The 14,961-nt window shown below is 38.1% G+C and overlaps 1 protein-coding gene across 1 annotated transcript; it reads right to left on the bottom strand.

Moving 5' to 3' along the window:
- Nucleotides 1-1,030: 1,030 nt before the first annotated feature.
- Nucleotides 1,031-1,972, bottom strand: LOC110562678 (olfactory receptor 8D1-like). The gene has a single exon (XM_021659509.2). The coding sequence runs from the start codon at nucleotides 1,970-1,972 to the stop codon at nucleotides 1,031-1,033; it is 942 nt and encodes a 313-aa protein (XP_021515184.1).
- Nucleotides 1,973-14,961: the final 12,989 nt, after the last annotated feature.

Here is a 14,961-nt window from a genome sequence, read left to right as displayed (position 1 = left end):
TAATGTTGATTCCAATCTCACAGGCATAAGGCTCTGTGTGAAACATGGAAGTTATTTAGGTAATATATACTCCTCAGTGCCCTGTTCTCACTCACTCCCTATAGTTTTATTAATGCGAACTAGTATTTTCTTTTCTGCGATTCTTTTGGAAAAATATTTGCTTCACTAATATATGCTGGTGTATGTACAAAGTGAAGTACATGCTATTTTTTAAAGTGAAGTTTTGGGGGAAGAAGATCTGACTATCATCGTTATTAACTGAATGTGTTCTCACACAAACAGGCTCATCCACAATTTCCTGGGTCATTGGAAATTCTAACATTATAGTCTCAAAGTCATAAACATTGAAGTGGTTTTCCATTGTGACCCTTTTCTTGCAATCAAAGACATGAGCATATACAGTCTCTTCAGGATATAATCAGAATTCTCTCCTTTCACTGCCTTTGAATTTTCTTTTCCCTCTTCACTTTCATGTTCTTGTTCCCCAGTCTTCAGGTTTGTGTATTTGTCACTTAAAATATGGTTGTAGGCTATTGAGATGGTTTAGAGAGTCAGGAAGCCACATGGGAGAAGAGAGCCAATTCTCTCACCTTGTTTTCTGATACTCCTCTTGTGACAACCCTCCTCCACAGATCAATAAATGTAGTTTTTAAAATTTGTAAAATAGACCTAGCTTTTTTCACAGAAGATCTCTCAGTTTTTATTTGTCTTATTTTTTTTTCTTAGCAGTATTTGGTGAGCACACGCGCATGCGCGCGCGCGCGCGCGCGCACACACACACACACACACACACACTCATGTATACCTATACATTTATAAGAACATAGGCTAGAGAGACCAGGAAGAGGGAAAAGCACTAAAGCACCAAGTTGGTAGTAGGCACACTAAAACTGGGAAGCAGGGTTCACCAAAAACAAACACACATTTTATTTTGAGGTGTCACTTCAACTTGAAATAGTTATTATTCCCAACAATACAGTTTAAAAGACAAAAATGAATGTTTAAATTTCTAGCTTAAAGATGTTTTTTTCTACACAGACTGAGAGAGTAGCCCCCTGTTCATAGCCTTTTTAATGGCTTCTTTGACGTCTTTGTTCCTAAGACTATATATAAGGGGATTAAGCATGGGAATCACTGTGGTGTAAAAGACAGAAGCCACTTTCTCCTGGGTTGTGTCACCTGTAGATGGTTTAAAATACATGAAGATGATGGAGCCATAGAAGACTCCAACAGCTGCAAGGTGGGAACTGCAGGTACTGAAGGCTTTGGACCTACCTTCAGCTGAGCGAATTCGCAGGATGCTGGCAAGGATGAAGGCATAAGAAATGAAAATGGCAAACACACTTGCAAAAACATTAAATCCAACCAGTACCATCACCCCAAACTCCTTGGTGTAGTCTCTAGAGCAAGCTATGTTCAGAAGAGGGAGGATGTCACAGAAGTAATGGTGAATGACATTAGTTCCACAGAAGGAACGGCTGGATATGTAGCTGGTATGAACTGTGGCCCCAAAGGCCCCCATTGCATACACAGCAATGGAGAGTAGCACACAGACTCTGTGGGACATGGTGACATTGTAGAGCAAGGGGTTGCAAATGGCCACGTAACGATCATATGCCATGGCTGTCAGCATGTAGGAGTCATCAATGCCAAAGAAAGAGAACAGAAATAGCTGGGCCATGCATTCAGGAAAGAAGGTGAAATTCTTCTCTGATACAAAGTTCACCAACATCTTGGGGATTATAACAGAGGAGTAGCAGAGATCTATGAAGGACAAATTACTGAGGAAATAATACATGGCTGTGTGAAGCTGAGAGCTAATCCTGATTAAGAAGATTAAACCCAAGTTTCCTGCCATACAGACCACATAGATCAATAGAAACAGGAAGAAGAGTGGGATTTGGAGCCTTGGCTGGTCTGTTAGCCCCTCAAGGACAAATAAGGCTGCTGCAGAGTGATTTCCTGGGCTCATTCTTCTCCCAGCTAGATGAGATGAGTGGTTCAATGGAGAGAGACAACCATTATCAATTGATAGTATTTAGCAATTTGCAATTTGACAAATGAAATATATTTTCAGTAGCATCAAAGTTTTGAATGTAAATAGTACTGTTTTGAGTGTTGTCTATCATCGAGATTACACTTCATTTGGCTTCATTTTTATTACAAGCGTTGAGAAGTGAAAGTCATCTGGTTTCTGTTTTATTTCCTCTTGTGACATTTAAGCATGAGCCTCATGCTGTCTCTACAAACAAAGCTCTAGCTTTTCCTGAAAAAGATGAATAACTCTGTTATTCAAGCACCCTGTAAAAGAGCCTGCCTGGAAATGTTCTTCCAGCTGGAGGGTTCTGTCTGCACCAGCTCTCGTCTCTGATGACTCAGACACTGAACTTTCCTTATTGATGACCCCTGAGTTTCCTTCTACTTAGCTCACTCAGCCCCTGACACCAATCACAAGGGCTTTGCTTCCTTCTAAGCTTTTCTTCTTCCCTCTGCTTTTTTTGGTTGTGAATTTGATTTTTTTTTCTGCTACTTCTGACTCATAGAGATGTGAGAAGAACAAAGCCCCTTTGAGCTCCCTGTGATCAGGGAGCTGTTTTCCTGTGCTGAAGAGAAGTGGGAAAAAGAAAAGAGAACACAATGGTTCTCCCATGGAAGGCATAGTGCTGTGGCACACTTACAATGTGACAGAGGCTGCAGAAGAACACTGTCTGCCTCACAGATGAGAAACTAGAGAATGTTAGTTTTGCTTGAAGGTAACATTATCCCCCCCACTCTACATGTATTTATATAAATTTCCCCAAATCTCCTAGTGAATGAATGTTAAGTCTAGGTCTTATGTCTGTGCCTGTTGTATTTAAAAAAAATAATAAAAAAAAATACCTACCCTACAACAGTTTCCCTCTGAGACTGAGCACAGAATGGATGGTAACTTCTGTATTATGCTCATTCTTAATTCTCAATAGTTTCCTCTAACACTGTTTTTCTTGTGGTCTATGACAGCATTAATGCCAGCCTATTGAACACTTTTCCTAAATAATAACAAAATTTTGGCCTCTTATTTGTTTAAATAAGATTGCATTGACCCTTACATCACCTTAAGGTAGAAAACATGGTAGCAGAAAAGGCATGTGGACACATTTACATACGGAAGTTAACCTGTGGCAAAAAAGTACTCCATGCCCTGCAATAGGAACTTGTTATAGAATGATGGTGACCTGGACACGAAAACCTGAAGTGAGATTTGTTTTCTCCTACGTCCAGTGCCCATTGCACTTGAGGAGCCTACCGCAGAGGGCCTCTGAAAGACTCTACCCAGCAGTCTATCAAAGCAGATACTAAGACTCATAACCAAACCTTTGGCAGAGTGCAGGGAATCATATGAAAGAAGGGGAGTTAGTATGACATGGAGAGGACAGAGCTCCACAAGGACCAAATATATCTGGGCACAGGGTCTTTTCTGAGACTGACACTCCACCAAGGACCATGTATAGATATAACCTAGAACCTCTGCTCAGATGTAGCCCATGGTAGCTCAGTATCCAAATGGGTTCCCTAGTAAGGGGAACAGGGACTATTTCTGACATGAACTCAATGTCAGGCTCTTTGACCTCCCCACCTCCCAAGGGAAGAGCAGTCCTGCTAGGCCACAGAGGAGGACTTTGCAGCCAGTCCTGAAGATTCCTGATAAACCAGGGTCAGATGAAAAGGGAGGAGGTCCTCCCTATCAGTGGACGTGGAAAGGGGCAGGGAGGAGATGAGGGAGGGAATAAGGGAGCAGGATACAGCTGGGATACAGAGTTAATAAAATGTAACGAATAATAAAAATAAAAAATTTAAAAAAAGAAGTGAGATTTGGCCCTGAGTCTCAGCATCTGCTTTGATTCCCTGTCGGATGAACCCTTTCAGAGCCCCTCTATAGTAGACTCCCATAGTGTTTCCTCTCTTCCACAGCTTCTGGTGTCTATCCTGTTTGCCATTCTGAATGAGCTTTCAACATCCTCCCTAGGGTCCTCCTTAGTGTTTAGTTTCTTTAGGTCTGTAGATGGCTGCCCTATATTATACGGCTAATATCTGCTTATTAGTGAGTGTATACCCGGTCAGTCTTTCTGTTTCTGGGTTAACTCACTCAGGACAATCTCTTTTAATTCCATCCATTTGCCTGAAACCACAGGGAGACCAACAAAACTAAAAGATTTGAGTCCAGGCGGTTCTGCAGAGACTGATATATAGATTGCACATACTCAGTTTGAGGTCAATTACTGGACTGAATAGATATGTTGAGTAGGAAAATATATATGAGTTTAGAGTTCAAGGAAGACATCTGCCTGGGATCTGGCTTTCTGAGTCATCAGAACAAATTTGGTATTTAGACCCTGGATGGAGACTTTAGAACAGTGTCAGTAGATGCTAGACTATCAATAAAGCTTTGACAGTGCTCTTCACCGTCATTACCAGGACTCCTGCTGGACAGTAAGGATGCTCCACACCTCTTCTCTTTTCTTCTATTTATTTTACAAATTTACCCTCTAACTGCTTCCCATTGCTGTTGTCTAGAGTTAACAGTCTGAGCATTTATTGTAGAGAGCTGGAAGCTTCTAGACATAATATGTGTCATAGCAGAGGAGATATCCTGTGCTGACTTCTTCTCTGTCCTCTCTTCCCTCAAGTCTGTTTACATATTGACTTCCTCACACATCCCAACTCTTCTCAGGAGAGTCAAGTAACAGAACCAGCAACACACAAACCATCTTTTCTTTCTGTTCTTATCCCAAACGTAACTCTTCTGTAAAGTATTAAAAATATACTGTGACACTGGTATGCATCATTTAGAAATTTTCTTCAAGACAGGGTATTAAATACAAATATCATTTTTCAATATATTTGGAACTCTGATTATGGTAATTCTGGGAATACAGGTGTTTGAAGAGGGAGATCAGGGTAATGTTCAAGGCTTAAAATACTTCAGTAGTTTTCCTTAAAACATCCAGGATTTGATATGAGAATTGCAATCAAGGGAGAAAAGTACAGATAGAAAAATCATGTGGAGTAAAGGAGTTTTAGACAATGTCAAGAATGACTTGCTGTTTTTTAAGATTATTTTTAAGAACTCTGAATTCTTCATTGTCAGCAGAGAAGAGTGTTCTTTCTGGCCTTTAATAATAGGCTATTAAGTATACTAAGAGTTATGAGTATTTGTGTTAATTTACAGACCAACTAAGCTCTTTGGAAATGTAGGCTAAGTAGGTTAATGTCAGTGTCTCTTGGTTAAAGGGGTTTCGGACTTTACCAAGCACTGTAATGTGTGTTATAATGCACCTGAAAGTGCTCTGTAAACGTCACTGCCAATGATGGATATTAACGCAAATGTGCTTGTAATGGGGAAGAAAGCAAAGAATTGGCAATGAAGACAGATACAGAGCCTGTGGGAGCAGTGCTCTGCCTGCACTATACTTTGTATTCTCTGTCAGGAAGCATATGGCACCTCCTCCTCCGCTGCACATAAACAATAGTTCCATCAACATAGATAATAATAATGTTTGATCATCTTCTGAAGTTAAATCTCAACTACCATATCTTATCAAAGCCATGACTCACCTGATTATTATCAGCAGGGAAAGTGTAGCTGGTCATATACAATTTTAATTTTATTTTCATGAAGTGTTTGCTTGCAAACACACACAATTACCAAATAACTCGGTCATCATATACAGAGTCCAATTTCTTCCAGATCTGAATAATATGCTGGAGTTGACTTGGAGTAAGATTTCATAGATTTGGCTGAAGGAAAAGAGCACTCAGCTAAGCAGAGAAAGAAAAGCGATCCTGTGGCTTTCTAATCTTCTATATTAAGAGAAAATTCCATTCAGATCTATTTGAACTAGAGAAGATGACTGTGAACTATTGTTTTCCTTAGGGGCTTGTCATGTCAGCGGTTGTACTCTAAAGGGAAAATAATTACCAGATCCATACCTGCTACCAATATAGAAACAGCTGTCCTCTTAATCCCTCAGGTGTGTAAAACAAAGAGAAACCTTCCCCATTAAATGTCAGGGATATTAATAATGCTTCAATAATAAATAGTAAGCATTTGTTGATGTGTGTCTATGATGTAAGTATATATATATATATGACAAACGTACAATGATTGTCAGTGATATATAGTCATTGTGCATAGCATTGAGTAAAATGTGGACAATTTCAAATGGAGATATTTCAAGAATATCATGTACTTTAGCATATTCACTGCCTTCAATATAAGTATAAAAATTTTAATAACTTTTGAACAATCAAGTTGCTTTATAAAAATCAAAATTAAGCATTTGTCCTTGGAATTTTAAGTGTTCTTCACATAATTTCACTTCACTATTTCCATATTTGGGGAGTATCCTATTTTACTTTCGGTCTGCTTGGTACTTGGGAATATAGTAGGTAGTGATAAAGAGAACATAGTCTTCTTTCTTCCTGTGATTAAATGATATATTCTGAAATCATTTCCCCAAATACTTGCCTATGGAAGGACTACTTGTACATGTGGTTTCCAGCTAGGACCTAAATATGAATTTCCAAGCTATTCCTTGGCAGTCTTCAAAACCATTGTGAATTTGATCATTTCTCCATCAAAATTTTAACAGTTTTCTCAGTATGCAGCTGCTAAACAACAAACAGTACATTTTGAGTATCTATTAGACAACTGTGATTTTCATATTTGCCCAGGAAGTCATTTTCCTAATAAGGAAACAAACATGTCTTCCTGTCAGCAATGTTTATCAAGTATCTTCCCATCCTTTCTATCACCTGTCCTCTACTGCATCCCTAAGCAATATGGAACCCACTTTTGTCTCTGCAAATTAGAATTTCAAGAATTTTATGGTAATTTTTGTGTATGACTTTTTTTTGGCTTCTTTGTTCAACTTAAATACTTTGAGATTCACTCATGGTCCTGTGTATGTTGTGTCATCAGATGGACCTGACTAGAAGCTTTGTTGATATAAATTGACACCCCTATGTGGACCTATTTTTGTTTATCTTGATTCTGATATGGCATTGTCTTGTTAGCTACAACTTTATATGTTTTAAATTACTCAATATATATCGTTCATCTTATTTGCAAATGTATGTGTATGGTGTGCATGTGTGTATGTGGTTTAGCAGATGTGTGCTTGAATGTATGTCTACAGGTTAACATACATAAATATGTGTGTCATGTCATGGAGGCCTGTGGCTGAAGATCAGTGTCTTCTTCCAATGCTGTTTGCCTTTTATACTGAGGCAGAGTCTCTGGCCAAAATTGGAGCTTGCTAGTGTAGCCGGCCAGCCCACTCTGGGAGTTCCTGTCTCTATTCCTAGAAAGCTGCTCTTACAAGCTGACCATTACGTCCACTTAGATTTTATGAGTTGATTTTTAGCATCTCCAACTCTGGTCCTAATGCTGGTGAGGCAAAGACTTTTCTTGCTGAGCTATATGCCCAACTCCTCAGCATTGTCTCCTCTTCTGAGTTTTTTCCCCTTTTCTCAAAAAAATTTCTTTATTAATTACACTTTATTCACTTTGTATCCTCCCTGTGGTTCTCTCCCTCCTCCCATCCCAATCCTCCCCTTCCTCCCCCCTCTGCACACATGCCCTGCCCCAAGTCCACTGATAGGGGAGGTCTTCTTTTCCTTCCTTTTGATCCTAGTCAAGTAGGTCTCATCAGAAGTGGCTGTATTGTCTTCTTTTGTGGCCTGGTAAAGCTGCTCCCCCCCCCCAGGGGGAGGTTATTAAAGAGCAGGCCAATCAGTTCATGTCAGAGACAGTCCCTGTTCTTATTATTATGGAACCCACTTGGACACTGAACTGCCATGGGCTACATCTGTGCAGGGGCCCTAGGTTATCTCCATGCATGGTCCTTGGTTGTAGTATCAGTCTCAGGAAAGACCCCTGTGCTCAGATTTTTTGGCTCTGTTACTCTCCTTGTGGAGTTCCTATAGTCTCTAGATCTTACTGTTTCCCACTTCTTTCATAAGATTCCATGCACTCTGCCCAAAGGTTGGCCATAAGTCTTAGCATCTGCTTTGATAGTCTGCAGGTCAGAGCCTTTCAGAGGTCCTCTGTGTCAGGTTCCTGACTTCTTCCCTCTTTTCTCCTTCTTCTGATGTCCATCCTCTTTGCCTTTCTGGATAAGAATTGAGCATTTTAGCAAGAGTCCTCCCTCTTGATTAGTTTCTTTAGGTGTACAGATTTTAGTAGGTTTATCCTATATTATATGTCTATATGAGTGAATATATACCATGTGTGTCTTTCTGCTTCTGGGATAGCTCACTCAGGATGATCTTTTCCAGTTTCCACCATTTACCTGCAAATTTCATGATTTACTTGTTTTTTATTGCTGAATAATATTCCATTGTGTAGATGTAACACAATTTCTGTATCCATTCCTTCGTTGTGGGGCATCTGGGTTGTTTCCAGGTTCTGGCTATTACAAATAAAGCTGCTACAAACATGGTTGAGCAAATGTTCTTATTGTGTATGTGAGTCTCTTTTGGGTATATGCCTAGGAGTGGTATAGCTGGATTTTGAGGAAGTGCTATTCCTAGTTGTCTGAGGAAGCACCAGATTGCTTTCCAGAGTGGTTGTACAAGTTTACATTCCCACCAGCAGTGGAGGAGAGTTCCCCTTTCTCCACAATCTCTCCAGCATGTGTTGTCACTTGAGTTTTTGATCTTAGCCATTCTGATGCATGTAAGATGAAATCTTAGGGTCATTTTGATTTGCATTTCCCTGATGACTAAGGAAGTTGAACATTACTTTAAGTGTTTCTCTGCCATTCGATATTCCTTTATTGAAAATTCTCTGTTTAGCTCTCTACCCCATTTTTTAATTAGATTACTTGATTTGTTGCTGTTTAACTTCTTGAGTTCTTTGTATAAATTAACTCAAGAAAATCAGTAACCCTCCTGTATACAAAAGACAAAAGGGCTGAGAAAGAAATTAGGGAAACAACACCCTTCACAATAGCCACAAAGGACATAAAGTACCTTGGTGTGAACCTAACCAAGCAATTAAAATTTTGTATGAAAAAAATTCCAGTCTCTGAGGAAAGAATTAGAAGACAATATCAGAAGAGGGAAAGATCTCCCATGCTCATGGCTTGGCGGGATCAATATAGTAAAAATGGCCATCTTACCTAAAGCAATCTACAGATTCAATGCAATTCCCATCAAATTACCAACACAATTCTTTACAGACCTTGAAAGAAAAATTCTCACCTTCATATGGAACAGCAAGAAACCCAGAATTGCTAAAACAATTATCTACAATAAAAGATCTTCAGGAGGTATCCCCATCCCTGATCTCAAGCTGTACTATAGAGCAACAATACTAAAAACTGCACGTTACTGGCGTAGAAACAGACTGGTGGATCAATGGAATCGAATAGAAGACCCTGACATAAATCCACACACTTATGGACACCTGATTTTTGACAAACACTAAAACTCTTCAATGGAAAAAAGACAGCATCTTCAAAAAATGGTGCTGGTCTAACTGGATGTCTACGTGTAGAAAAATGCAAATAGATCCATACTTATCACCCTGCACAAAACTAAAATCCAAGTGGATCAAAGACCTCAACATAAAACCAGACACACTAAACCTGTTAGAAGAAAAAGTGGAGAAGAGCCTGAACTCATTGGCATAGGATACAACTTCTGAATAGAACACCAACAGCACAGGCTCTAAGAGCAGCAATCAATAAATGGGACCTCATGAAACTGAAAAGCAAAGGACACTGTCATCAGAACAAAACGATTGGGAAAGGATCTTCACCAACCCTATAGTTGACAGAGGACTCTTCTGAGTTTTTGCATTCTCAGTTTTTGATATTGAATTTTCTAAAAATGTCTGCTAAAGTTTGGTTGCTAATATAATGAATTTATGAGTAAAATTTGGCAGAAATTTGATCTTTTTAATCAATGATGCAGGAACACAGAGTTGCACTTTTGCTTCTGAAAGTGTTATATGTTTCATCAGATTTATCAGTGCAGAGCTCACATGTTTGAATTCCCAATTTTCTTTCTCTTCCCCACATATACAACTTCCACATGGTGCTGCTCACATATATACTTACTGACCTCTGTATCAGACTGCAGGAGACTGTAGAATATTTTTAGTGTATTTCTCAGACTATGAGCACTTTATCAAGTCAAATTGAGGAGAATTGTCAGATTCCACAAGGGTAAACTTCCAGAAACTAAGCTGTAAATTTAACAGAACTGAGCTTTCTTCTGGTTAGTCTAACTTTCTTACACCCTTGATGCTACTTGACACTGACTATTGTAATTTCCTGTAAATACATTATTTACAAAACAGACAGTGAAAAATGGAGATTTATGGCTTTATTCTCATAAATAAATTGAAATGTAGCTAATACTTAATATACTACCATATTAAAATGGATTTTAATGTCCTTTTAATTATTAAAAGAAGCGCCAATGCCAAGTATCAAGCTAACTGTTTAAAGTAAGAAAATCAAGGAACAGTTGAGTTTATACAACCAGACCAAGAAACAGACAAGGTATTCCCAAAACAGTATTGCAGACTGATGTAGTTTATGGACTTAAAAGCAAAAAATTTTGACAAAGTATCAGTGAACTGAATCCAGCAATACTCAAGAGATACTATATGCCATTATTATACGATGTATATTGGTACTGAAAGTTCAATTTAATGTTTGAAAATAATCAAGGCATTCATGTCAACAGTGCAAAAAGTGAAAAACCAGTAATAGTGTTAGCAGACCTAGTCCAAGTAATTACTAAACCACCACCCCCATTCATAACTCATACATTAACTAAATAAAGAATGGTTTTCCTCAATTAAATGAAGGGTAAAAAAGGGACGGGGTGTGAGGGTGGGACTGGGAGGAGAGGAGCGAAGGGGCTGGATCAGGCTGTAAAACAATTAAATAAATTAATTAATGAGAAAAAGCCCAGTTGCTGGCATTATGATTACTGTGGAAACACTGAAGGTGTTTTATGAGTTTCAGAGAAAAAGCAACCATACACATTTTTCTAATCATATTCAACATTAGATCAGGGATTTGTAGATGATGAAGAGTAAAGGAAATAAGCATAAATATTTTTCCTATTTTATAATTGCTATTGTTCTAAACATGAAACATTGAAAGTCATCTCCCCCAAATCTTCTTAAATTAATGAGGGAATTTAGCAAAGGTTGATCTTAAAACTCAATATGTGACAAAATTGTATAGGAAATAAAATTAAATACAATAATACAATACCATCCACGAAGGCTAGTGCCAGTTGTCAACTTGACAGAATCTAGAAACATCCAAGAATTGGGCCTTTGGGCATGCCTGTGTAGGATCATCTTAGTTAGAGCAACTTATGTGGGAGAACTGATCTTATCTGTGGCCTGTCCCTGTCCCTGGATCTGGGTTTCCCGTTGTTTATGGTGGGGAAAGTGAGCCAAAAACAAGCATGCATCCATTTGCTGCTCTCTGTTTCCAATGATAGATACTCTCTGATCAGCTCCCTTGGGCTCCTGCTGCCTTGACTTCCTTATAATGATTGATTGTCCTTTGAATTGAAAGACAGAAAAAGTCCTTTCTCCCTTAAAGTGTTTTGGTTAAATTATGTTATCATAGCGAATGTGAAAACAATCCACAAGAACATCAAAACCACAGAGTATTTAAAAATAAATTTTACCAAATATATAAATAAAACCTTGAACATCCTTGAGAAAAATTAAAGGAAATAAATAAATGGAGAAGTACATCATGTGTGAAGTGATTTTTCAATACTTGGAACTGATTGGATGGATTTCTTCCTCCAAATGCTGAACCTGACACCACTTTCTTACAACACAGACACACAGACACACACACACTGCTAGAACTCAATTACAGAAAAATTAGGAGAGAATATTACTGGGTCTGGGAGGAAGGCAAGCTTTTATTAGGAAGAATACAAGGAAAATGATAAGCATGATTAAGATTTGGCATTTCTAAGCAAAAGACATCATCTTTAAAACACAATGTGATATGGCTAAAAAAATAGAATGTATAAACACACAAAATCTGTCTGTCAAAGGACTCATTCCATTTACTGCAAGCAATTAATACAAAAACTATAAAAGTGTAACTAAAAGGGAATATAATAGTGTTTTAAATGAAGAATATACGGGAATTAACAAAGCATTAATCTATTTTCAGCATCAGTAGTCACAAAGAAAAGGCTACTTTTAATCAAATTGCGTATTCACCAAGAAGATGAAAAATAATAACAGAGAGATTTTACAGCACTGATACCTCTTGAGTATGTGTCAGGTCCTGTACAAATTAAAGTACAAGCTGTCTGTTGTGATTGCATTCATAATAGCAAACAAAGGAAAAAAAAACCCCGATAATAAATGCCATTGATGTCCTTGTCAATAAAATGAGCCATACATATAAGAGAAGTTCTCTGATGATTGGACTTAATGTATTTTGACTCTTTGATGGTTCAAAGGTAATGTACAATATTGTAGAAATTTTATTTCAGACAATGAAATTCTGTATCATCCCGGGCTAATAATGTTGCAGCATTCTTTGTGTTGCTAGGCAGCAGCAGTTAGCTGCAGCTCCCAGGCAGCCACATGATCACAAGTGCAAACAGCTGATGCTGTACCAGTGCTACGTTCTCTGCTTAATGTAGACAAGGAATGCTACTGCTTCCTTGATATATTTAATATTTTAATATACAATAATCTTAGTGTTAGATGATTCTTCTCCCCAAGTAAAGTTAATTCAGACTTTCAGAGCACGTTTAAGATCTGCCAGGCTAGCTACTGCTGTTCTGTAATATATAGATATCAAATGCATTTTCAACATGCAGCATTTTCCACTTTGAAAATCTTATTAGGGGTTGGCCTTATCAGAAGAACAGTCTGCATATTCTATTTGATGCAACTTAATCCAAGAATGACTGTTTATAAAAAAAGTATTCATAATATTTGTCTTTGTGGATAAACTACATATAGTTGGAGACAAAACACACACACACACACACACACACACACACACACACACACACACACACAGAGAAAACTTCCTGGGGTGTATCAGGAATTCGCTCACTTTGTTCCATAAAGAACCATATAGAGAATATATTAGGTTGTATAGATTATAACATCTCTTTGCAGTCAGTCAGTTAATTGTCAACCTTTAGAGTCAACAGCTTCAAAAATGTTGTAATGAAGGTGTGTGGCTATGTTGGGCAAAATTCAATTTATGAATACTGAAATTTAAATTGAACATTTGTTTATTGTTTTTTTTTCTTCTTAAAATATTTGAAATGTATAAAAAACTTGGTGTAGTGGCACACAACTGTAATCCCAGCACTCAGGTAGGCAAAGGCAGGTAGATCTCTGGTTTACAAAGTGAGTCCCAGACAGCCAAGGCTACACAGAGAAAACCAGTCTCGAAAAACAAAAAAACTGAAACCAAACCAAACCAAATCAAAAGTAAAATCAAAACCAAAACCAACCAAAAAATATTAAAAACAAATAAAAAACTAAAGGTAACCAAACAAAAAGAATAAATGGAAATAATTTCCTTTAAGAACTCATTCCATGGGGTGGTTGGAGAGATGGTTCAGCATTTAAGAGGATTGGCTGCTCTTCTGGAGGACCAGGGTTCAATTCCCAGCACCTACATGGCAGCTCACTACTGTTTGTAACCCCGCTTCCAGAGGATCTGGCACTCTCACACAGACCTACATGCAGGCAAAATACCAATGCACATAAAATTAAAAAAAATTATTCCACAATCCAATAACAGATGACATCAAAATCCAAATACATGAAACATCTTCTGATCATACCTACTTTTAAGAATCTCCCTATGCCCCTGCTTTGTTAATGAGAATAGATTATGTCTTGAGTGATTAGTATGTCCTTGGGAAGAAGCCAGAAGACATAGATGCAAATTCAGTAGCGGCCTCCTTTGCTCTTCTAGTTGTATTTATTTGTCAACTTATGCATATTCTTATTGAAGGCACAAGAGCAAACCAGGAAGATGATCCAAGCCTACAAGTGACCACTTTGAACATATGACGCAAAAAGGCAAGATGGGAATATGCTTCTTACTGATCATGTGACAGCCATGTGTGTCTTTTCACTCCTTTGCTAAGGTAATCGTTTTCTTTTAGACCTACCTTATCTTATAAATGTGACAGTGGGTATCTCAACAGTGTGACGGTTCAGTGCTATCCCTGCAAGACTGTTGACCTGAATCCCATTCCTAAAGCTGGATGTGATCACATGCATCTATAGTTCCACCATTCTTATGGAGGTGAAACGGGAGGAAGAGAGAGAGAGTAATTGCCTGGAAGTTCATGTACAATTAACCTGGAGTAGACAGCTCAGTATGAAGCATCAACAAAGATCTTAGCTCCATAGAGTAGAAAGAGAGAACTGATTTCTGAAAACCCTGGCACGTTCACCCCGACACAAACACAGACGCATACATGCACGCACACACACATACAAGCATGCATATAAATAAATGCATAAGTAATAAGTAAATATTTTTTATGTCTTGGCTAGTAAGCATGGTAGGTTAGAGCTCTAATTCAAGTATTTAGTGGCTGAGGTCTTAATGTCTTGAGTTTAAAGACATTGTGAGTGATTCAGTGAGAGATTGACTTAAAGAAAGAACAATAAAAAAAAAAAAAGAAAAGAAAAACAACCCAAAAAGTAGCAATGGTGAAAAACCAGTGATTTTATACTGATTATTACATATATTCTGGGAAGCAGAATATAAAGTAAGGGTTTCCAAAGCTGCAGGAAGACTCATCTGTGTTTTTCCCTCTGCATTCCCGTTATCTTCCCATGGAGTTACTTCAGTGAAAGGTTGGAAACAAAAGAGCCCAGGACCTGGATTCAAAATGCAGCAAAGGATCATCCTGAGTGAGCTATCCCAG

The sequence above is a fragment of the Meriones unguiculatus genome, chromosome 1, assembly GCF_030254825.1.
Source record: "Meriones unguiculatus strain TT.TT164.6M chromosome 1, Bangor_MerUng_6.1, whole genome shotgun sequence".
In the NCBI taxonomy this organism is placed as follows: Eukaryota; Metazoa; Chordata; class Mammalia; order Rodentia; family Muridae; genus Meriones; species Meriones unguiculatus.
The sequence above is the reverse complement of the archived record's forward strand: the minus strand, read 5'-3'. Positions and strand labels throughout refer to the sequence as shown.